Source organism: Oncorhynchus tshawytscha, linkage group LG09 (genome assembly GCF_018296145.1).
Source record: "Oncorhynchus tshawytscha isolate Ot180627B linkage group LG09, Otsh_v2.0, whole genome shotgun sequence".
Classification (NCBI taxonomy): Eukaryota; Metazoa; Chordata; class Actinopteri; order Salmoniformes; family Salmonidae; genus Oncorhynchus; species Oncorhynchus tshawytscha.
In genome coordinates, this window is record NC_056437.1 from 55375744 (window position 1) to 55401126 (window position 25383).

At 45.2% G+C, this 25383-nt stretch overlaps 1 protein-coding gene across 11 annotated transcripts in view; it reads right to left on the reverse strand.

Annotated features, from left to right (window-relative positions):
- The window catches only part of LOC112258294 (transcription factor COE1-A), a 161316-nt gene that overhangs the window by 130650 nt on the left and 5283 nt on the right, over positions 1 to 25383 (reverse strand). For all 11 annotated transcript variants that reach the window (XM_042327075.1, XM_042327083.1, XM_042327080.1 and 8 more), the window contains exons 5-6: positions 18830 to 18903; positions 15407 to 15475 (exon numbers count right to left, since the gene is read on the reverse strand). In XM_042327075.1, the coding sequence (XP_042183009.1) occupies positions 15407 to 15475; positions 18830 to 18903 (143 nt within the window). The remainder of the gene's footprint in view (positions 1 to 15406; positions 15476 to 18829; positions 18904 to 25383) is intronic.

The window sequence follows — 25383 nt, forward strand, 5'->3', positions numbered from 1 at the left end:
ACGTTTGACCTCAAAGGGTATATAACAAGTATTGAGATAAACTTTTGTTATTGACCAAATACTTATTTTCAATCATAATTTGCAAATAAATTCATAAAAAATCCTACAATGTGATTTTCTGGATGTTTTTTTCTCATTTTGTCTGTCATATTTGAAGTGTACCTATGATGAAAATTACAGGCCTCTCTCATCTTTTTAAGTGGGAGAACTTGCACAATTGGTGGCTGACTAAATACTTTTTTGCCCCACTGTAAGTCAGATGAAATGCATGAACTGTGCGACCTGCACATCTGTCAGGGCACGGCTGTGTCACCTCTGTGAGGCGCCCACAAAACGGGCCAGGGCTGAACAGGAAGTGACATCAGCTCCCAGAGAGGTGCGCTTCCTGTCTGCCATTCTTCGCTGGAGACAAAAAAAACACAGCGATCAGCAGGAAACCCTGAACATCAGCTCAGAGCCCAGATCACTTCCAACATCCTTTCCACACCTAACCACACTGCAACACACACACACGCACACACACACTGACTTACAGACACACACACTTTCAGATGGACGCTTATAGAAGAAACCACCAACCACCACCAGCTATTTCAAAAGACAAAACTCTATCCCAACCATTTAGACACAAGACTATGAATGGAGGTCTGTGTTCTGCAGATGTCTGGCCCAGAGAGAGACCCATCAGAAGACAATAAACACTCGGGGAAAACAGGAGGGAGATAGATGAATGACTGTCATCAATTTTTCATGACCCTCTCCATTTCAAATGAACCCCTTGTCTGTGTGTACCTTGGGGGGCATCTTTAACATTCATCCCTAGAGGAGGAGGGGCTTGTTCGAGGGTGTAACCGTGGGTAAAATCCTGCTCAACGCTCACAACCCATCTACACTGAAACGTCAAAGGCCACTAGAACCCAGACTTACATTTTTTTATTTTTTATTAAATAAAAAAACACTCAAACCCCCAGTAAATGTATGACTGGCAGCCCGGGTTCCCCCCCTTCTCCCCACCTGACTGCATGACTTTGATTGACGGGACTCACTGCTCTCCTGTCACTGCCCCCCCACGGTACGACCCATCTAAGCCCCATAGCCCACGGACGAATGCTGAAAGGTCTCCCGCGGGCTCCCGTGGAGTGGCCAGGGGTGACCCCCACCCCCGGAGGACACAGATGAGTGGCCCCGGCAACCTTCTAGCACTGAGCTTCAGACACACTGAGCCGCTGAGCCCCTCAGCCTAGCAGACTAGCAGACTAGCAGCCTAGCAGCCTAGCAGACTCGTGGAGCCTCAGCTGAGCTGTGTGGTAGATAGCCCTCAGGGCCATGGGAGAAGAAAGAAGGGGGAGGCGAGAGAAATCAAACACTGCTGAGAGAGAGAGAGAGAGAGAGAGAGAGAGAGAGAGAGAGAGAGAGAACCTGAGCCTACGCCTTCACTATGGTGAATCACGAAAACAATACTGAAATACACTACGGGAAAAATAAGGAACAGAACGTCAGAAATCAGCTCAATGTAATTGAAGAATCCATAGAATCTAACCACTTCTGGGAAAATTGGAAAACTTTAAACAAACAATAACATGAAAAGTTATCTGTATGTATGGATAAACCATTTCTCCCATTTTGGTTCCATAACAAAGAACAAACAGAAAAAACATATACAGTTGAAGTGGAAAGTTTACATACACTTAGATCATTTCTAGTCGTTTTTCAATCACTCCACAAATTTCTTGTTAACAAACTATAGTTTTGGCAAGTCGGTTTGGTACATCTACTTTGTGCATGACACAAGTCATTTTTCCAACAATTGTTTACAGGCAAAGTATTTCAAATACAATCCACTGTATCACAATTCCAGTGGGTCAGAAGTTTACATACACTAAGTTGACTGTGCCTTTCAACAGCTTGGAAAATTCCAGAAAATATGTCATGCTTTAGAAGCTTCTGATAGGCTAATTGACATCATTTGAGTCAATTGGAGGTGTACCTGTGGATGTATTTCAAGGTCTACCTTCAAACCCAGTGCCTCTTTGGTTGACATAATGAGAAAATCAAAAGAAATCAGCCAAGACCTCAGAAGAAAAAATGGTAGACCTCCACAAGTCTAGTTTATCCTTGGGAGCGATTTCCAAATGCCTGAAGGTACCACGTTCATCTGTACAAACAATACTACGCAAGTATAAACACCATGGCACCACGCAGCCGTCATACTGCTCAGGTACTTTGGTGTGAAAAGTGCAAATCAATCCCAGAACAACAGCAAAGGACCTTGTAAAGATGCTGGAAGAAACAGGTACAAAAGTGTCTATGTCCACAATAAAATGAGTCCTATATCGACATACTGTACCCTGAAAGGCCTCTCAGCAAGGAAGAAGCCACTGCTCCAAAACTGCCATAAAAAGCCAGACTATGGTTTGCAACTGCACATGGGGACAAAGATCGTACTTTTTGGAGAAATGTCCTCTGATCTGATGAAAGAAAAAATAAATGTTTGGCCATAATGACCATTATGTTTGGAGGAAAAAGAGGGAGGCTTGCAAGCCGAAGAACACCATCCCATCTGTGAAGCACGGGGTGGCAGCATCATGTTGTGGGGGTGCTTTGCTGCAGGAGGGACTGGTGCACTTCACAAAATAGATGGCATCATGAGGCAGGAAAATTATGTGGATAATATTGAAGCAACATCTCAAGACATCAGTCAGGAAGTTAAAGCTTGGTCGCAAATGGGTCTTCCAAATGGACAATGACCCCAAGCATACTTAGAAAGTTGTGGCAAAATGGTTTAAGGACAACAAAGTCAAGGTATTGGAGTGGCCATCACAAAGCCCTGACCTCAATCCTATAGAACATTTGTGGGCAGAACTGAAAAAGCGTGTGCGAGCAAGGAGGCCTACAAACCTGACTCAGTTACACCAGCTCTGTCAGGAGGAATGGGCCAAAATTCATCCAACTTATTGTGGGAAGCTTGTGGAAGGCTACCCGAAACCCGCTACCCGTTTGACCCAAGTAAAAAAAATTAAAGGCAATGCTACCAAATACTAACTCAGTGTATGTAAACTTCTGACCCACTGGGAACGTGATGAAAGAAATAAAAGCTGAAATAAATCATTCTTCTACTATTATTCTGACATTTCTGACATAAAATAAAGTGGTGATCCTAACTGACCTAAGACCGGGAGTTTTTACTAGGATTAAATGTCAGGAATTGGGGAAAACTGAGTTTAAATGTATTTGCCTAAGACGTATGTAAACTTCCGACTTCAACTGTACATGTTCAAACACAAATCTTAGAATCAACTATTAAAGACTACCAGAACCCACTAGATTCATTGAATTACATTGAATGAACTACATGACAAAATACAAACCCTCCAACCCACAAAGGCCTGTGGGGTTGATGGTATCCTAAAATAAATTATAAAATTTACAGACCACAAATTCCAATTGGCTATACTTAAACTCTTTAACATTATCTTCAGCTCTGGCATATTCCCCAATATTTGGAACCAAGGACTGATCACCCCAATCAACAAAAGTGGAGACAAATTTGACCCCAGCATCAACCTTGGGAAAATCCTCTGCATTGTCGTTAACAGTAGACTCGTACTCAGCAAAAACAATGTACTGAGCAATTGTTTTTTAAACAAATTACCATTACCATGACAGACCACGTATTCACCCTGCACACCCTAATTGATAAACAAACCAAAACAAAGCCAAGTCTTCTCATGCTTTGTTGGTTTCAAAAAAGCTTTCAACTCAATTTGGCATGAGGGTCTGCTATACAAATTGATGTAAAGTGGTGTTGGGGGAGAAACATATACGACATTGTAAAATCCATGTACTCAAACAACAAGTGTGCAGTTACAATTGGCAAAAAAACACACACATTTCCTTCCACATGGCCGGGGGGGTGAGACAGAGAGGCAGCTTAAGACCCACCCTCTTTGACATATATATCAACGAATTGGCAAGGGCACTAGAACAGTCTGCAGTACCCGGTCTCACCCTTCTAGAATCTGGAGTCAAATGTCTACTGTTTGCTGATCATCTGGTGCTTTTGTCCCCAACCAAGGAGGGCCTACAGCAGCATCTAGATCTTCTGCACAGATTCTGTCAGATATTGGCCCTGGCAGTAAATCTCAGTAAGGCAAAAAATAATGGTGTTCCAAAAAAGATCCAGTTGCCAGGACAACGAATACAAGTTCCATCTGGACACCGTTGCCCCAGAGCACACAAAAAACTACACATACCTCGGCCTAAACATCAGCGCCACAGGTAACTTCCACAAAGTGAACGATCTGAGAGACAAGGCAAGAAGGGCCTTCTATGCCATCAAAAGAAACATCAAATCCGTCATACCAATTAAGATCTGGCAAAAAAAATACTTGAATCAGTTACATAACCCATTTCCCTTTATGGTTGTGAGGTCTGGGTTCCACTCACCAACCAAGAATTCACAAAATGGAACAAACACCAAATTGAGACTCTGCATGCAGAATTCAGCAAAAAGAGTAGAATTAGGACAATACCCGCTAATTATCCACATCCAGAAAAGAGGCGTTAAATTCTACAGCCACCTAAAAGGAAGCAATTCCCAAATAAAGCCATCACCTACAGAGAAATTAACCTGGAGAAGAGCCCCCTAAGCAAGCGGGTCCTGGGGCTCTGTTCACAACCACAAACAGACCACAGGACAGCAACACAATTATACCCAAACAAATCATGAGAAAACAAAAAGATAATTCCCTGACACATTGGAAATAATTTACAAAAAAACTGAGCAAACTAGAATGCTATTTGGCCCTAAACAGAGAGTACACAGTGGCAGAATACCTGACCACTGTGACTGACCCAAAATTAAGGAAATCTTTGACTATGTACAGATTCAATGAGCATATCCTTGAGATTGAGAAAGGCTGCCGAAGGCAGACCTGGCTCTCAAGAGAAGGCAGGCTATGTGCACACTGCCCACAAAATTAGGTGGAAACTGATCTGCACTTCCTAACCTCCTGCCAAATGTATGACCACATTAGAGACACATATTTCCCTCAGATTACACAGACCTACAAAGAATTCAAAAACAAATCCAATTTTGATAAACTCCCATATCTATTGGTGTAAATACCCGTGTGCAATCACAGTAGCAAGATGTATGACCTGTTGCCACAAGAAAAGGGCAACCAGTGAAGAACAAATACCATTTTAATTACAACCTATATTTATGTTTATTTAGTTTCCCTTTTGTACTTTAACTATTTGCACATCATTACAACACTATATATAGACATAATTTGACATTTGAAATGTCTTTTTTCTTATGGAACTTTTGTGAGTGTAATGTTTACAGTTAATTTTGTATTGTGTATTCTCTATTTCACTTGCTTTGGCAATGTAAACATGTTTCCCATGCCAATAAAGCCATTACATTGAAATTGAGAGAGAGAGAGAGAGAGAGAGAGAGACAGAGACAGAGACAGAGACAGAGAGAGAGCGAGAGAGACAGAGATAGAGAGAGAAAGAGAGAGAGAGAGAGACAGAGAGAGAGAGAGAGAGAGAGAGAGAGAGAGAGAGAGAGAAAGAGAGAGAGACAGAGAGAGAGAGAGAGGGAGAGAGAGACAGAGAGAGAGGGAAAGAGAGAGACAGAGACAGAGAGAGACAGAGAGAGAGCGAGAGAGACAGAGAGAGAGCGAGAGAGACAGAGATAGAGAGAGAAAGAGAAAGAGAGAGACAGAGAGAGACAGAGAGAGAGAGAGAGAGAGAGAGAGACAGAGAGAGACAGAGAGAAAGCGAGAGAGAGAGAGAGAGAGAGAGAGAGAGAGAGAGAGACAGAGAGAAAGAGAGAGACAGAGATAGAGCGAGAAAGAGAGAGAGTGTGAAAGTACAAAAGTGAGAAGAACAGAAAGGAACACATCAGAAACAGAGACAGTGATGGAGAGTGAGAGCTTGAGTGAGACTGAGAAAATAGGGCGTGCAGAGGCAGAGGGAGAGGGAGAGGCTTACACAAACACACACACATGCAGCACGGACGAATGAGTACACCTCTTTTAGAGTCAACCAGGCGCATGATAGGATTGTGGACAGCGCGTTGCATATTGTTAACCCTATATTAACTTGGAGAGGTAGAGGTTGATGGTTTGTTATTATGCCCTATTCTGTGAGGGATTAAGTGGGCCACACACAGACACACACACAAAACCTCTTTGTCACCCAAGAGGAAAGCAGTGTGTGTAAAGACTGAGACTGAAGCAGAGCTTACACACAGCGCCATGGAGCGGATGGGGACTAAACTCACTCATTCTTTCTCTCGTTCTCTTATTCTCTCTCGTTCTCATTCTCTACCTATCTATATGTCAGTCCCCCAATGTAATTGCTGTACAATAGGGCCACAATCTGGACAGGCTTTGGGGCAACAATAGCTGCTTCACCCCGGTGCTGGATAATGCAGAGAGGCCATGTGGCAGTGAAAGGATCCTGCTAATACACATATTCATCTCATCACACTAATACCAGGCTGAATGGCCCAGGCCCAGCCACACACACACACACACACACACACACACACACACACACACACACACACACACACACACACACACACACACACACACACACACACACACATATATATATATATAAACACACACACAATCAGCAAGACTCTAAAAAACATTTAAGTTTTCAGGTCTTCTCTACTAATAATAATGGGCCAGTGGAGGCTCCTCAGAAAATGTTATCCTTTTAAGATAAAACTAGAATAACTATATTCACGTTAACAAATAACTGATTAAAACACAATGAAGGTCAATAGTACCCTCAACAGCACTCTGTAGGGTAGCACCATGGTGTAGTCGGAGGACAGCTAGTTTCTTTCCTCCTCTGGGTACATTGACTTCAGTACAAAACCTAGGAGGCTCATGGTTCTCACCCTCTTCCATAGACTTACAGTGTTTAAGACAACTTCCGGAGGAAGTATGAACTGACATGGTGTCGACCCAATCAAAGGATCAGGTAGCACTGCAGTGCATAAAATGTAGAGAGTAGTTGACTCAAAGAGAAAGAAAGACAATAGTTGAACAGTTAAAAAAATATAAAAAATGAATGAGAAGCAAGAGAGAGAGAGAGAGAGCTATCTATGTATATTTTGTTGTATTTAATTTTACTTTTACTTACCTAGCTTGCGAATGCAGCTAGCTAGATTAGCCTACTCAAACACCCGGCTCAAACAGAGAGGGATCCTATGTTAGCTATCTGGCTATGGCTATCCAACACTGGAACATCCCACCTAACTCTGCTATGGCCAGAAGAGATAGGTGGGATGGGCTGAGGGAAGCTGAGGGTTGGGAGGTGGAATTGGAGACAAGTGGGAGTGGAGTTGCTGGGCAGGAGAGAGAATGACGGTCAAAGATAAAGTATAAAAAATATAGTCAAAATAAAACATAATAAAGAGTAAGTTTGAATGACACTGAGGGGCAGTGTTTTTACAACTAATGCCAGTTTGCCTGAGGCTGATGCCATGCAGGTGTTTGTACACATACATATGCACACACTCTCATTCAAATACACGCATACACGGACACACACATATATAATAGTGCCAGACATGCACTCAAACATATACAGTTGGCCATGCTGTTATGATTTTAATTGTCCTTGATGTCCTTTTTTTTTTATGCATTGTTGTTTCCTGATTTCTTTTGTCTTTTCTTTTTTCTCATGAGTTAATTTTATTGGTTGTTGGAGCATTGGGGGAGGGGGTTCTTGGGGGTGGAGAATGGAATTAATTATATTTTTAAAAAATGTCCTTTTTCTTTATTTTTTTATTGGGGGTGACTGTGGGAGGGGTCTCGGATGGTTGAGGGACAACTATGAGGAACTGTGGGGGTTCTTGGAGGGTTCGCATCCCCGTTTTCTTTTGGGGGGGGCTTGTGTGAGATCTGTCAACCTGCCCTTGAGCAGGGTGATGACCCTGGATGCTTCTGTGTGTCACTCCGAATGGGAGTCTGTTGGATGGCTGGTGTTGTGTAGTTGTTGAGCGGCTTCACTGCAAGTATATTGTATGTTTTGGATATTCAATTAAAAACTTTTTTTTAACTTTTTGAAACACTGGAACTCTTCCAAATCAAGGTAAGTTTTTGGCTGATTAATTTCTTGCCACTGAGGCAATAAACTACTTGCTGTACACTGTACTGCATGATTGTAGAGGGTTTATTAACGAGTTAGTTCAAGTAGCTAGCTATGTTGACTATGGAGTTAGCTAATATGCTGACAACGATGTAGTGTTTAGCGGTAATGGCATGAAGGTTTGGCTTGGAAAGGTTTTTTCACCTGGTCACAGACAGCTGTTGTATTGTGCACTGAAATCCACAAGCGAAGGGAAAAGGTGAGAGGAGGAGAACGCATAGATGCGAGAAGGAATTATACAATGAGCAAAGTGATGATGCTGTTTGTATGTGGCTACTATGAAAGTGAACTGTGTTTGCGGTGATCAGGGGTGTATTCATTCTGCCGATTCGGTTTATCCACAAAACGTGGATAAATGGATAAACATATCTGAATTTGTCCTATAGAAACTTCCGTTTGCAACTGTTGGACTGATTACACCCTAGATCAGCAAGAGGCAGGCAAGAATGTGCAAGACATTAACTTCTTGGTGACGGGGCAGTATTTTCACGTCCGGATGAAATGCATGCCCAAATTCAACTGCCTGCTACTCATCCCCAGAAGATAAGATATGCATATTATAAGTATATTTGGATAGAAAACACTCTGAAGTTTCTAAAACTGTTTGAATCATGTCTGTGAGTATAACAGAACTTATTTAGTAGGCGAAAACCTGAGGACAAACTATTCAGATTTTTTTTTGAGGTCACTCTCTTTTCAATGGGTTTTCATTGGGAATCCAGATTTCTAAGGGACCTTCTTGCAGTTCCTATCGCTTTCACTGGTCTTCACAAGGTTTTCACACACTGTTGCTGGTATTTTGGTCCATTCTCCATGCAGATCTCCTCTAGAGCAGTGATGTTTTGGGGCTGATGCTGTGCAACACGGACTTTCAACTCCCTCCAAATATTTTCTATGGGGTTGAGATCTGGAGACTGGCTAGGCCACTCCAGGACAATGCTTCGAAGCATTTCAAGAAAATCTTTGGAGGGAGTTGAAAGTCCATGTTGCCCAGCAACAGCCCCAAAACATCACTGCTCTAGAGGAGATCTGCATGGAGGAATGGGCCAAAATATCAGCAACAGTGTGTGAAAACCTTGTGAAGACTTGCAGAAAACGTTTGACCTCTGTCATTGCCAACAAAGGGTATATAACAAAGTATTGAGATAAACTTTTGTTCTTGACCAAATACTTATTTCCCACCATAATTTGCAAATAAATTCATTAAAAATCCTACAATGTGATTTTCTGGATTTTTTTTCCTAATTTTGTCTGTCATAGTTGAAGTGTACCTATGATGAAAATTACAGGCCTCTCTCATCTTTTTTAAGTGGGAGAACTTGCACAATTAGTGGCTGACTAAATACTTTTTTGCCCCACTGTATGTTGTAAACTTTAATTCATAGGCTAGGTAGCAACCTTATGATGTGTAAAGGAAAAATTTGAGTATCATGTAGTAGCCTAAACCTATCAATGTTACATTGAACTGGGTGAATGGAATATGAATGACAGTCATCCATTATGCTGTAATAGAAGAACTGCAATGCCAGTGGGTTTTTCATACTCAACAGTTTCCTGTGTTTATCAAGAATGGTCCACCACCCAAAGGAGTCAACATGGGCCAGCATTGGAGTCAACATGGGCCAGCATTCCTGTGGAACTCTTTCGACACCTTGTAGAGTCCATGCCCCGACAAATTGAGGCTGTTCTGAGGGCCAAAGTGGGGGTGGGGACTCAATATTAGGAAGGTGTTCTTAATGTTTTGTACACTCAGTGTATACTATCTACAGGAATCATCATAATCCCAAACTAATGATTGACAATCACAACTTTCTCCTTTCTGTTTGGATTTGCCTTCCCCAGACCACTGCAGCCTGTAGCTGTAGGTAACGCTTGGCATTCTATTAAACATTGGAGGGCAAAGCAACCTAGTTTTAATTATCCTAGCGACTGGTTCTGGAGTCTCTCTCTCTCTCTTTCTCATTCTCATTCTCATTCTCTCTCTCTCCACTCTATCTGTCTGTCTCTCTCTCTCTCTCCCTCTCTCTCTCTCTCTCTCTCTCTCTCTGTCTCTCCCTCTCTCTCTCTCTCTCTCTCTCTCTCTCTCTCTCTCTCTCTCTCTCTCTCTCTCTCTCTCTCTCTCTCTTGTTGTTTTTGTTAGAGAGCACAAATCCAGATGTTGGTCTGTGAGTGGAGATCAGGCCAGCCAGAGGGGCTGAGAACGCCTCTGGAGGGGGTGGAGGGGGCGGGGTGGAGGGGGGCGACAGGAAGTCCCACGGTATCCACGGGAACTCTCACATTCCATCTTCCGAGGGCTCCCTGACATCCTTGACATCTCCCAGCATGCTAGCTGAGCTACACAGAGCGGAGTAAAGTGGAACAGAGTGGTGTAGAGTGGAGTGGTGTAGACCGGAGCAGAGCGGAGGGGAGCAGAGCGGAGTAGAGCGCTGGTCCCGGGAGGACAGAGCAGAGCAGCACTTCCTCCTTTGGGGCTGGGGCTACATGGGGCTGGAGCTGGGGTTCCCAGAGACAAAACAAAGCCAAGGACACACTCAGGGGCCCTGCCCTGCCCAGAACACTGCTTTGTTAAGGGAAATGCATAGCTCGGATCTAGCTTATGATGTACGCATTTCTCGCCTATTCTGCTTGTAACTAGACCTAGGTGAAAAGGCGATTAGTAGAGGTACATTGACAGGGATCAGTTGAGAGAGTCACACACACACACACACAAATAGACACACATACACCACACCCTCCTGCTGGAGGATCTCCAGGCCGGGGAATAATGGAGTGTGTGTAAACTGAGACGTCTCAAATGAGCCGACGGGAACGGGAACAGGGCTTGTGATGTACTGATACCATGCCGTTCTTCAGACCAGCCAACACAATCACCTATACAGTACACACACACACACACACACACACACACACACACACACACACACACACACACACACACACACACACACACACACACACACACACACACACACACACACACACACAAACACACACACACGCACACAATAAATGTGCTCTTTGAAACTGTTCCATCAAAGCCTCACTTTGGGACACAAGTGTTTATCCACATCTTAAGGCTTTCTCCAAGCAGAAAAACAAGTGAGGAGGGGTGTGTGGAGTGAGACGAGGCAGAAGACAATAGTGGGCTCTCTGTGGGGTGGAGTAGGAGGAGGAGAGTGGATGGAGGGAGGGAGGGGATGAGTGTGTGTGTGTGTGTGTGTGTGTGGGGAGGGGGGCAGATCTGATCTGAAGCCCATCTGAAGGAGAGGGAAAGGGGGAAAGTGAAGAGGTCGTCTATTAGATGTCAGTGGGCTTTTGTGTCCATGTCAATAAGGAGGATTAAGGTATTTGAAATAATCTGACTGAGACTCGGATAGGTCTCAGCACAGAGAGTGAGAGGAGCGTACGGCAGAGCAGGGAGACCACACACACACACACTAACAGGTAAACAATAACACGGTATGCACAAGGCAGCCATTACATTCACCGACACACTGTTTTTGTAGATAACCTCAATCAGGAAAACAACCGTAACCTGACTTCACACGCGGAAAAGAAGATCGCAAAAAGCAATTTAAAAAAAAGATGTTTTCCCACAGAAAACCCAATGCTTCATATTGTGTGTTTACAAAGTAGAGAGGGAATAAACCACAGTTAATATGAGATTTGTTCTTTTAACAACATAATAAGGCATCATTAGTGGGGTTTTTCCATTCTGGGGGATTTGCTGCAGTTATTCTGGTGTCTTATAAGAGTGATCTAATTAGTGAATCACTCTCCCCTCTCTCTCTCTCTCTCTCCTCTCCTCTCCTCTCTCTCCTCTCCCTCCTCTCTCTCCCTCTCTGTCTCTCTCAGCCAGGAGAATTAGCTAACGCTAGCCCTGCTAATTAAAGCTCCACAATCGAATCTGCTCTCTGAAACAAGAGCACACTAATGAGGCCTTATTTATTGAATTAAACAACTTCAAGGAAAAATATAGAAGTTAGAGTTTTTTATGATGTATTCAGGGGGGGATAATAAGTACTAATTGAGATGGTATCTATCAGCAAAGGCAAGCTGCTTGTTTGTGAACCCCCCAAAAAAAAAAAAAAGAGCGGGTAAAATAAAACCTGCCAGAACACATCAGACATAAATGAGGTTCTTTTTCTTTTTTTTTCTCCTTTTTTTCTGTTTTCACATGACCCATTTTCCGGTGCTGCAGGAGCGCGTGACAGGGAGGAGAATAATTGTGTATGATGGTATGATAACCTCACAACTAAGCCGTGGACTGTGCCTGCCTGGCTACCTGGAAAAGCATAGGGAGAGGAGACAGTCACACCACAAGGGACCAGCCATAGCATCACAGGACACATGGTTATTTTTCAGTCGATTCACCTGGGTCCTCTTTGGATATCTTAATAGTCTATGAACATCAATACATTCCCTTTCCCCCACAAACCTCAGCAAATAATAGTATTTTACAGGCGCTGGGAGAGCAATATGAATTGTGCTGAGGCCAGTGCAGTTCTTTGTTTTGATGTATCTCCTGAAAGCGTAAGGCACTGAGCAGTCACAAACACAACAGCAGTGTTCTGGCAGTGAGAGAGGATGAGCTCAACAGAAGTTTCTGGGTTCATCTGGCCATTCTCATCTGAGCCCTGTTTGTTCACTGAAGTCTGAAGGTGTGTGACGGTAGAGAGGGGAGCAGGGGGGCCGGGTGGGGGTTTCAGCTGCCCCCCAAGAGTGCTGACCCTTTCTGGCCCAGCGAAGCGGAACGTTGGGCAGTGAGGGTAAGAGGAGGGGAGGGGGCAGAACACGTGTCCCAGGTATGGGGCCCGCTTCTCTCCTCTCCTGGCACTGAGAGAGCTGCATGTGCCACAGCTGATGTGCATCTGTCTCCTTCCTCTAGCGCAGGTCAGTGAATACATTACCACAGCACACACACTACTGCCACCCCTCTTACAAGGGCAAGAAGTGTGTGTGTGTGTGTGTGTGTGTGTGTGTGTGTGTGTGTGTGTGTGTGTGTGTGTGCGTGTGCGTGTGCGCGTGCGTGTGCGCGTGCGTGTGTGTGTCGGCGTGTTGCTTGAGAGAAGCATTTGGCTCATGTGTTTGACCTGAAAAGACTTGGATTATGGAATATGAATATCTTGGAATACTGAAATCCACCAATATATGTACATATTCATCATAGCATGGCAGGTAGCTGGTAATCACCCCCCTCCCTCTAGCACAGAGCAATCCGTTATTTTTGAGGTTGGTTCGGTTTTGTCCGATTATTCAAAAATGATGTTTTTCGATTTCAGTTTCGATTATTTGGGTTGAACACAGAATAAAACAGTTAATAAAAGTCACGTGATGGTAGTGACTGCCCATTACTGTTTATCACCTATTAACCATCATTTATTCACATTACTTTAATAAAATATTTCAGTTGTGTATATGACATTTGTTTTATTTGATGACTTTATTATTTCATTCCAAGTCAACATCTCATCTCTATAGAGCTGCTCTCTGACAAAAATCACTATTTTGTTGTTTTTCAAAGTAAATAAGGCATACTTTTATGACTGCTGAATACCAACTATAAATCACTTAGATCGTGTGTTTTCAGGTAGAGATACCTTGCGAAGCAACAGCTGCTCTCTACATCCCCTCGCGATGGCACATTCTTCTCTGCCTCTCCACACTAGCAGCAGGCGTAAAAGAAACACAGACCGGACAAATAGATGTGCAACGGATTATGGTCATTGTAGTTCATTACTAAGATTCATGTGCCAAACTATGTCAAATATTGGTCTGTTGGAAAACTACAACCACCTACTACATCTCAAGGTTCAGGCTGGATCTGATTTATCTCAAGAGAAACTGTGCACTGTGCACATTCAGCTCACAGAAGAAGAAAAAATGAAATGGAATTCAAATCATTGAACTGATGTTAGTCAATTAGTTGTTTAAAAAATGAAAAATAACCAACATTTTGGTTAATCACTCAGCACTACCATACACACACATACATAGTGTACATACATACCTCACCCCACACACATCCTCTGCTTCAGTAGGGTTTAGTCTTCACAAATGAGCCCCAAAGTCCATTTGACAAAAGCGACAAATCAGATCTGCCTCGTCGCACTGAACAATAACTCTGGTGTGAACCAACGCCGCTCTGTGTGGTTTAAATCAAAAGATTCCTCCCGTGGTTATAAATTAGACATTAGCATCAGCTCATACAGCCGCTGAGATACAGGCGCTGTGGAGGTCCCACCAACAGAGCCGAGTTCACCAGGGCTATTGTGTTAGATAGACGTCTAACAAGTAAAACTCCAATACTCTGGGACTAACACCCCTGCGAGCATGACTGGTAATATTACAACAAATGAATACAGTAAAGCTATATGGGAGGCTGAGGTCTAATGGCTCCTGTCTAGCTGAGAGAGACAAATGCACTGTGGAAGATAGAAGGCCCGTGTTTGAGTGTCCTGGAGGAATGATGGGAGGGAGGGAGGGAGGGAGGGAGGGAGGGAGGGAGGGAGGGAGGGAGGGAGGGAGGGAGGGAGGGAGGGAGGGAGGGAGGGAGGGAGGGAGGGAGGGAGGGAGGGAGGGAGGGAGCTTGGGCTCCAAGCACTTTGGCAGCTATTGTTTCACAGTCCATTATCCATGTGGGTTTTATTAAGGGGAGCGGAGAGGAAAGGAAAGGAGAGGACAGACTCCTCATTCTGCCTCCCCTCGTCTTCCCTCCATGACTGCGGAGGAGCACTCATTGTACACACTGACCACTCCACGTACACTCTTGCACGCACACTGTGGTACTCACTGTAAACTCTACAGATAGAACCATAAGGTACACTCTGACCAAACCATACCAGATACATAGATTGTACTGATTGTGTGCCCCGCTTTCCCTCATGGCATCAGCAGCCTCAAAGGGAGTAATACACAGACACATGCACACAGACATGCAGGCACACACACACACACACACGCACGCACACACACACACACACACACGCACACACACACACACACACACACACACACACACACACACACGCACACACACACACACACACACACACACACACACACACACACACACACACACACACACACACACACACACACACACACACACACACACACACACACACACACACACACACACACACACACACACACACACACACGGACACGGACACGGACACAGTAGGAGTAGCAGAGCCAGTGGAGGACTGTGTTACGGTACCTGTCGATGATGACTGGGTCAGATGGGGTCTCGTTGCGGTTGCCACAGCTCTTCTTGTCACAGCAGCGGCTGAGGGGTACAGAGTGAGAGAAGGGGGGGGAGTTAAAGAGAGAAAGAAAAACAGAGCCATGTTTCAGAGAGAGCTGCTTCAGCCAGGTCCAGGCTCAGACCTCCACAGGATAAAGGGGAAGGTACCAATTACCCAACAGCCTGGTCCTGTTCTGAGGCCTGAACTAAGCCCTGCCCAGCCCACCCAGCCCTTTGTCACCTGTAGAACAGACTGCCTCTGTGTGTCTGGGTACATTATTTATCTCTACATATGGCTTGATTACAGCAGCCCACAAAGACAAGTCATTCAGGGGCCAGCTTGGTTAGGGGATGACAGGTGTGCTAAGGGAGAGGAGTGAGGGCTGGGAGGGTGAGAGCACCCCTTGTATCACCTGAGGCAGGTAGCTGGTAATCACCCCCTCCCTCTCTCTCCCAGTCTCTCCCCCTTTCCCTTCACCCTCCTGGGTCAAACACTCTCTGTTCACTGCTAACCTGACACCTCCTCCCCTGCCTCACTCTGACAAAGGTGAGCATCATGGGGGGCTGGAGGGTGGCTGGGCTGGGCTGGGCTGGGTTTGAGGGAGTAGGGGTGCGGTGGTAGGGAGCTGGAGGGAGGGAGGCTGCGGTGAAAGTGGAGCAGCTTGGAGAGACCCCCAGCTCATGTTTCCAGTGCACAGATGGCAGTGGGGTGTAGAATGGGGCTGGGGACAGGCCTGTCACATAAAACCCAACGTATTGTCTCCCTCCTACGGGGCTGCTCTCTGCACTGAGTCAACCTACACCCCCCCCATCCATCCCCCATCCATCCCTCCTCTCTCTGTTACTTCATCCCCCTCTATTCCTTCCTCCCTCCCTCTTCTCTCTCAGCCTTCTGCCTCATCCATTTGGCAGGACTGATCGATCAGCTCCATTAATGATTCATATTGTGGCTCTCATGCCTCAGAGATATTGTAATGCAGGAGTGTAAAAGCAGAGCATCTGACTGAATCACATGTGGAGAGTGCAGTACACAACAGAAAGACAGGCCAACTGTGTGCAGAACCGTCTCTGCAGAGAGCAGGAGTACATTGTGACTGTAAAAGCTGTGGGTACAGCTATATGTGAAAATGCATTGCTGGTGTAGTGAGAACAAATGAGAGTCAACCAAAGGATTTCAGGAGGACGTCCCAGGTCTTTGAAACATCTCGTTCTTTCTTTATTTGGCCTCTCTCATCTGTCTCCCCTTGCTCTCATTTCTGTGCGACTCTCTGAAGTGGGTCACATTGGATCAGAATAGAGCGAGGCTTGGGGGGGACTAGAGCACTGATTCGTGGCTTCCTGCAATCCAATCATCAGGCAGCACCCATGGGAGACAGGATTCTTTTCTATTACCCTCCCCGCATATACACACTCACTGTCACCCACCAACCCCCCTTCCTCCAACCAAAATTATGCTAATTAGTACATGCCTCCACCAGCTTTGTTGAGGGGATATTTTCTTTTCCTGTTAACTTCCATTCGTTCCCGCAGGACATCCAAAGGAAATCACATCTTTAATCTCAACGCTTCCTTCCTGCCGCAGCTTTTGAAGAAATGAAATCTAAATCGCCTCGTGTAATTAACAGGATGTAGTGATGTCTGTTCCTGTGAGGACAATGCTACCATACCAGACCCTCTAACCCTTGTTTATTTTTAATTTACTCCAAAACCATGACAAATTATTTCAGTTCACCGGCTCTTGCCTAAAACCAAAACATTAAATCCCAATTTGTTTAATTAGTGGATCTCATCATTTGGAAATTACTTTTTTGTTGGTCCACGTAAAATGTAATATGACCTTAAATGTGTTCCTCCTTTGTGGAAGCGTTAGAAAGCTCATTGTAGCCCGTTATTTGAGTTTGTAAAATGAAAGGACTAAGCACTTATGTCCCACGGTTGCAAGCTGGCTTGGCACCATATGGCTAATGGTGGTGCACGGCAATTAGCAGTACTGATTAATGGTGAGCAGACTCATTTTCTGCTTATAATTGAGACTGTGTTTGAACCCCCAGTGCAGAATCAGCACGTCTCCATCCCCGAGACTGGGGACTGGGGACTGGGGAGGGGTGCAGGGCGGGTGGGACTGGGGACTGGGGAGGGGTGCAGGGCAGGTGGGACTGGCACCCCAAAAGTCACTGTCTGATACATCACGGGCTCCATGGTTAGGTTCCTCACACTGGGCCTCTCTACTGATGTCTCGCACTCTCTCAGACCCTATACAATGCATTAACCAAACACTGCTTAGCAGGGCTATTCAACTCTTCCCCTACGAGGTCTGGAGCCTGCTGGTTTTCTGTTCTACCTAATAATTAATTGCACCCACCTGGTGTCTCAGGTCTAAATCAGTCCCTGATTAGAGGGGAAGAATGTAAAAAAAAAAAATTTTTAAAAGTGGAACTGGCTTCGAGGTCCAGAGTTGAATTTGAGGGCCATAGATGGGGAATGGCTATACTGTACAACTGTGGTGGCTGCATGGGAATGATGGGTCAAATTTAGGCTATAAACCCTGTGCTAAAAAGATCATTGTGTGATAATTGTCGATTTCTAATGCTACTGTTAATCATGACTTTATCTCAAATCAAAGAGTGAGTTACAGTTAAAGTGGTTCTGAAGAAAGGTCCGAAAATAACTTAATTCATGTTCTAAATATGAGTACGAAAGAGGAGTATGCATCTTTGTGTGTGTACGTGTGTGTGTGTGTGTGTGTGTGTGTGTGTGTGTGTGTGTGTGTGTGTGTGTGTGTGTGTGTGTGTGTGTGTGTGTGTGTGTGTGTGTGTGTGTGCGTGTGCGTATGTGCGTGCGTGTGTGTGTGACTATGTGTGCGTATAAGTACATAAGTCCTTGCATATATTTCATAGTCACAATGCAAGGGAAGGCCCATTTGTTAGCAGCTGAACAACAGGAGAATTCAAATTGAGTAATGAGTTTCTGCATGTCCTAATTAAGCAGGCATCAGAGAGGTATTTTTAGGGGGAGAGAGAACTGTTCAAATGCCTCTAAAAATAGGAAGGAGTCTATCCTCACAACCCAGTTCCAAGCAAATTCATCTTTTGATTTTAATTAAAGGTACAACATTTGATCGCAAAACTCATCTTCCTCTACTTTCCCTGTTTCTTCGTTCCCCTTCTTCTGCTGGGAGGTATAGGGGTGACCTGCTTAGCTACAGTAAGGTTGAGCCTCTATGAGAACTGCCATAGACAACGCATGGTGAGGCCTTGCCATCACTGTAACATACTGTACGTATATGGTTGAGTAGTGCAGTGCAGTGTAGTGTAGTGTGGCGTAGTGTAGCCTAGCGTAGCGCAGTGTAGCATCAGACTGGGGGAGAAGCAGAGTTCCAGAGCTTCCTCTTCTTACCTGCACATGATCTCGTGTGTCAGTAACACTCGGCACATCTCTGGGTTCTTGTCTTGACCTTCATAAATAATGGCCTGCGAGGGGGAAAATGATCAAAAATATTATATTAGAAACAGGTTGAGGATTTGTTTTTGTAGCGAGGTTAGATTATGGTCCTCACAGAGGCATGTTAGTGGAGCAGGTCAACTATATCTGCTCTGGAGAGAGAGAGAGTTCCTACTGTGGCCTGGCTCACATCTGGTCACATCTCTCTCCACACACTGCACAGCAGTCTCTATGGAAACATTAACGGACATATTGGAATGGAGCATTTTTCCAGTGTCACTTTCTGCATGCTAAGAAAAGGAAATGACGGGAAGCTAGCCAGATAAACAGACAGTATGGGGGACTTAACTCATGGAACTTTTATCTGTTCTGTTCTGTTTCTGGTCCAAACACGAGACATCAGCATGTTGACTGATTCTGGTGTTTCCTTGTGTGACAACATATCACCACATTTTGTAATAACCAAGTAAATATTCTCTGGAAAGGCCAGGCCGGGGCATTTTACAGCTTGCTGATGGAAATATTACTTCCTGTCGCTCTTTAACATGGGTTGTGTCCCAAAATGCGCCCCATTCCCTATATAGGGGACTGCTTTAGGCCAGGGTCCATAGGACACAAATGTGGCCTTTAGATTTGGATGCAACACAGCACACTGAAGGACATTATCCTTAAAGTAACTGTCCGGTACAAATCTCACTATTCTGTTAACTCGTACCCAAATAATGTTGTTGACTCACCCTATACTACATTATTATTTTTTAAGCCCTCCCCTTGCTATTTCCTGAGCTGGTTAAATCAGCGGACTAGTCCCATTAATATTTTTAATGACCGGTATACGCCCACACAATTCTATTGTTGGGTTACGCCCACACCATTCTATTGTTGGGTTACGCCCACACCATTCTATTGTTGGGTTACGCCCACACCATTCTATTGTTGGGTTACGCCCACACCATTCTATTGTTGGGTTACGTTGGGTTACGCCCACACCATTCTATTGTTGGGTTACGACCATTCTACCGCCCATTCTATTGTTGGGTTACGCCCACACCATTCTATTGTTGGGTTACGCCCACACCATTCTATTGTTGGGTTACGCCCACACCATTCTATTGTTGGGTTACGCCCACCACATTCTATTGTTGGGTTACACCCACACCATTCTATTGTTGGGTTACGCCCACACCATTCTATTGTTGGGTTACGCTATTGTTGGGTTACGCGCCACACCATTCTACCATTCTATTGTTGGGTTACGCCCACCACATTCTATTGTTGGGTTACGCCCACACCATTCTATTGTTGGGTTACGCCCACACCATTCTATTGTTGGGTTACGCCCACACCATTCTATTGTTGGGTTACGCCCACACCATTCTATTGTTGTTGGGTTACGGTTACGCCCACACCATTCTATTGTTGGGTTACGCCCACACCATTCTATTGTTGGGTTACGCCCACACCATTCTATTGTTGGGTTACGCCCACACCAGTCCAATACAAAAACAAGCTACTTTCTAACATATACCTCAGAACAATTTTTGGGGGAGAATAATTTTGGGTCCTCTTTCATAGATATCTAGAAATATCGGACAGTTACTTCAATCTATGGGGCGGCAGGTAGCCTAGTGGTTAGCACGTTGGACTAGTAACCGAAAGGTTGCAAGATCGAGTCCCCGAGCTGACAAGGTAAAAAGCTGTCGTTCCAGTCATCCTACTGCTCCTAGGCCGTCATTGTAAATAAGAATTTGTTCTTCACTGACTTGCCTGCATAAATAAAGGTAAAAAAATATATATATATGGTACTACCCATATACTTCATACAGTCCACAAACTTAAAGGACTACAATTTTATTGTTTAGAATGCATAATCTCCTTTCACCACCCAAAAGCCATCACACCCTTAGCCCCCCTCCACACCACCACTACCAACACCCTCTCACTCCCTCCCGTTTGGCATGGAATTTAAAAGAGCAGATTCCACTTGAGAAACACACAAACACACAGTGCGGCCCTAAGAGCTTAATGTAGTATTTACTGCCTCTGGCCAGGGGATGTTTAATGAATAGCAGCGTGTGTCGTGGGAAATCTGCGGGACATGTCCAATATTTCTGTCCGGGAGGGAGGGAGGGAGGGAGGGAGGGAGGGAAGGGAGGGAGGGAGGGAAGAGGCTGTCCAGGGCCCTGGCTACCCACAGAACTACAGAGCGGGACATTACGTGAATTGAGCCGAGAGGAGAGCATATTTCATAGGAGGGTAACAGTGAGAGTGGCTGTTGACTGTTGAGGGGGCTATGAGCCCTGCTGAGAAGCACAGGTTGACCCAGTCACTGTCACTGCAAGAGGCCTGCTGCAGGTACTATACCCAGGGAAGGGCCTACGACCTCTCACCCCAAGCACAGAACGCACACACAAAACCTTTGTGCTCACACTGTGACCCTTTAAAACCAAACAGACACATGGATGCATAAGACGTCATTTTGAACATGCTACACAGAATCCTGGCAATGTTTTATGGAAAGTTTGCTGGAGATTCTTGGTGCTTTATGAGTGCAGTGGGAATCGGGAATGTTGTGTTATTTTCCTGAACATTGTTGCCTCCCCACCCTTCTCTTCTCTCATTCTCTCAGGGCTTAGATATTCATGACTCATCGCGCAGAGCACGGAACAGATACTGAAAGCGCCGGCTGGGTGTCTCTCTACTGGCTTTGCTTCCCCCTCTCTCTGTTGTTGACAGTGAAGAGGATGGTAGCTGCTCACGTATTTCTGTGACTGTCTGTCTTGTAGGTGTGTAACGGTTCTCATTCTACCTACTCTAGCGCGTAAAGCTCCATGCGCACAGCGGTGACGGTGGCGTCGGGGCGGTTAGAAGGAGGCAGGGGAACGGGGTTGGGAGGGGAGGTGTGGGTGTGGGCGAGCAGTTGGGATGCCAGACTGGAGAGTGGCACACCATCTGGCCCAGCCTCCACCCCTTCCAAAATGGCTCAGCTTTTCTTCACCTTCCCATTTACCCAACAACATGTCCCAGCACCGGCAAAACTCTCGTTTATGGCAAAACAGTCGCAGCATGGAATCGGCACGGCAGACACAAGACACTCCCATCAGCGGCCTTGCGTGCAGACACAAAACACGTTGGGATTGTTTTAAGGAGTCAACCAAATCCATATTTGTGATCTTGAGCTCATTTTAGATATGGTGTTAAAATGATCTGTTCCCTCGTAACCGCGACTGAAAAACGAGACTGCTTCCACACAGCTACTCGGCAGTCAGGATGACTATGAAAGTGACTTGTTCCTTTGGTTTCACTTTGAGAGAATAAGGGCCAAGGTCTTCTAAAACAGCACTGCATGCATCAATGTCTCCAGGCTCGGAGTCCACTGCTCCCAACTTCCAGGTTATATCTATCTTTACTGAGCACAACTAGGCCTTGTGCAATGTCCTGTCCTCTAGTAGAATAACATTACCTATATCATGACAGATGAAGTCGTTGAAATATACGGCGATGAAATAATGTCTATGTCTAATGTCTATGTTCTTCTGCAAATAAAAAAAAATGAAGATTGAAGATCCCAAGTCCTTTGTCGGGTGAAACCAAGAGCTAGTCAAAACCAGAACATCTGCATGAAACCCTCTCCCTCTGCAAGTTTGTTTTTCACCGTGTTCAGTAAATATGTCTAAACGCAAAATGATTAGTGCTGAAAAACATGGCTGCAAAAACAGGAAGTACACAGAGCAGCACCGGCAGTGGAGAGGATGCAAACTCATTAGCAGAAAATATAAATAACACAGTGGTATTTTTCGACTCATCTTTCAGTCAGGTTTCAAAAACAGGAGTTGCTCAGTGAGAGACGGTGTCCAGGTTGACCAGCCCCATTACAATCCAGACCTCCAGACCTGTGCCTCTGGAACGTCCCCCCCCGCTTGTCACTACTACCACAATCTAATCCTGAACTAGGCTGAATATCCAAAGCTATCGGACAGCCTCCCAACAGCAGGAAATGTCTCATAGAAGAGATGAATAGCCCCTTTGTCTGGTTTATTGTTAGTATCATTAAAGTGTTCGGTGTCTAAATATTTTACACGGCTTCTGATATACATCCACAATTCTAATAAGGACTAAATCTGGCTGCAAAAGGAGAACAACTGCCGTTTGTGTCATTGGATTTTCACAAATGAAGTAGGCCTACCCATGACATTTTTACTGTAGGTGTGGTTCAACCGTGTCTTTCTATCTTTGAAGTCAACAGTCCATAGAAACAAAATATGCTCCCTCCACCGCCACCATCTTTGTAACACACATGACATTCAGACGCACCCTGTGCTAAGAACAAAGTGATGTACTGGGTGCATTAAAAGGCATGTAGCGTTCATGTGCCTTTTAATACATATTTCATCTCGCGCCGTACACTTTTCATTTTTCATTTGCTGTTTTCCTCATTGGCTTTGATGTGACGGCTGAAATCGAAGGCGTGTAAACAAGTTGCTATAAATATGTGGAAACACACTTCCCACTCTGTTAGCGTCATCTGTTAGCGTGCCACCAGGAGCATGGCAGCCTTTCTTCCCGGGCCGCTGCCACAGATACTTTTAAAGAGGTGCCACGATCAGCCTGCCTGTCTCCTTCTTTGTTCCCATCTCAAACTAGCAACTCCTCCACCCCACCCCCGGCTCAGCTGTTCTGGCGCCAAAACTCAGGATAAGGGAGGGAGAGAGAGAGAGAGAGAGAGAGAGAGAGAGAGAGAGAGAGAGAGAGAGAGAGAGAGAGAGAGAGAGAGAGAGAGAGAGAGAGAGAGAGAGAGAGAGAGAGAGAGAAGGAGAGAAGGAGAGAGAGAGAGTGAGGGGAGGGAGGGAGTGAGAGATGGAGTTGGGGGGAGAGAAGGAGAGGCCCTCCTGCCTGGGCGCTGTCTTAATCAGATCTGTCAGAGGTGGAGGCGGTGATCACAGATACAGCTGTCTGACTGACACCCTGGGGCTTCTACCTCTTCCTCTATCTATCTACAGTATCTCCCTCTCTCTCCCTCTACCTCCTTCTCACCCTTTTACCCTACCTCACATATTTTATCTGTTAATTATGTGTGATAGTAGTGCTGATTTTTAGAGTTGTATAAAACAATAATTGCTATGTTAATAACAGCAATTTGGGGGGTTGAGTTGAAAATTAATGTACTAACTAAATGTGATTTCAACATGCATGGTAGTTGTCAATACAGTTGTTCACAAACCTTAAAATACTTCTCCATTTTCTCTGTTAGATTGTCTCTAGTAGGACATAAAGCCACAGTGACACATTAGCGGTTGTTACATCAGAGCCGCAGCGCAGTGCAGCAGTGGTGGTCACAGTAACAACAGCACAGCGACTCTTAAACACTGTGGTTAGGTTTATAGGATTAGTGTGATTACCCTTTATTTCCATGGGGGCTAGAACAGCGGCATGCAGGCAGCACTGTGATCAGACACTGGGATTCACAGCTGTGACATACAGACAGACAGACAGACAGACAGACAGACAGACAGACAGACAGACAGACAGGCAGGCAGGCAGGCAGACAGACAGACAGACAGACAGACAGACAGACAGACAGACAGACAGACAGACAGACAGACAGACAGACAGACAGACAGACAGACAGACAGACAGACAGACAGACAGACAGACAGACAGACAGACAGACAGACAGGCACAGACAGGCAGGCAGATGGACAGACAGACAGGCAGGACAGACAGACAGACAGACAGACAGACAGACAGACAGACAGACAGACAGACAGACAGACAGACAGACAGACAGACAGACAGACAGACAGACAGACAGACAGACAGACAGACAGACAGACAGACAGACAGACAGACAGACAGACAGACAGACAGACAGACAGACAGACAGTCTCACTGAAGAGAAAGTGCATGGGGCTATGGAGCTGATCATGGTGACCTTATCCCTTATCCTAGCCAACCGCAAAGATGTTTTGGCTGGACCACCTGTTAGTTAGTGTTCCTTTCCCACCGCCCCCGTGTCATCATCACACTGGCTACAGCAGTCTCTCTGTTCAACCTTATTATTTGAGCTACACGTTTATTCCTGAGCAGATGACACAGCCAGGAAAAACTCCTGGCCCTGATATAGGCTGCAACTACAGCACAGAGTTTTTCCTGGTCAGAAAAAACCCCCAGCATCTAACCCTACTTATTATCCAGCCTCCGTACTACAGTATATCGGCTCCACCTCTGGTAGCGACTACAGTAGCTGTGAGGCCCTAGCGACGGCTCTGAGACCTGTGCTCGGGCTCTGCTCACATTCCTGACAGAAAACTCGAGAGACGCCCCAGAGCTAAAACAAACCTGATCCTTAAAGTCATCTGACTCATCTCGAGGCATCAAAAGACACATGTGCGCCATGAAATGGGCCTCACCACACTAGTCATACATCTAACAATCCCTGACTAACACAGAGATATGACATAGAAATTAGAGAAGCTGCTACGCTGATAATACGAGAACAAAATAATCAG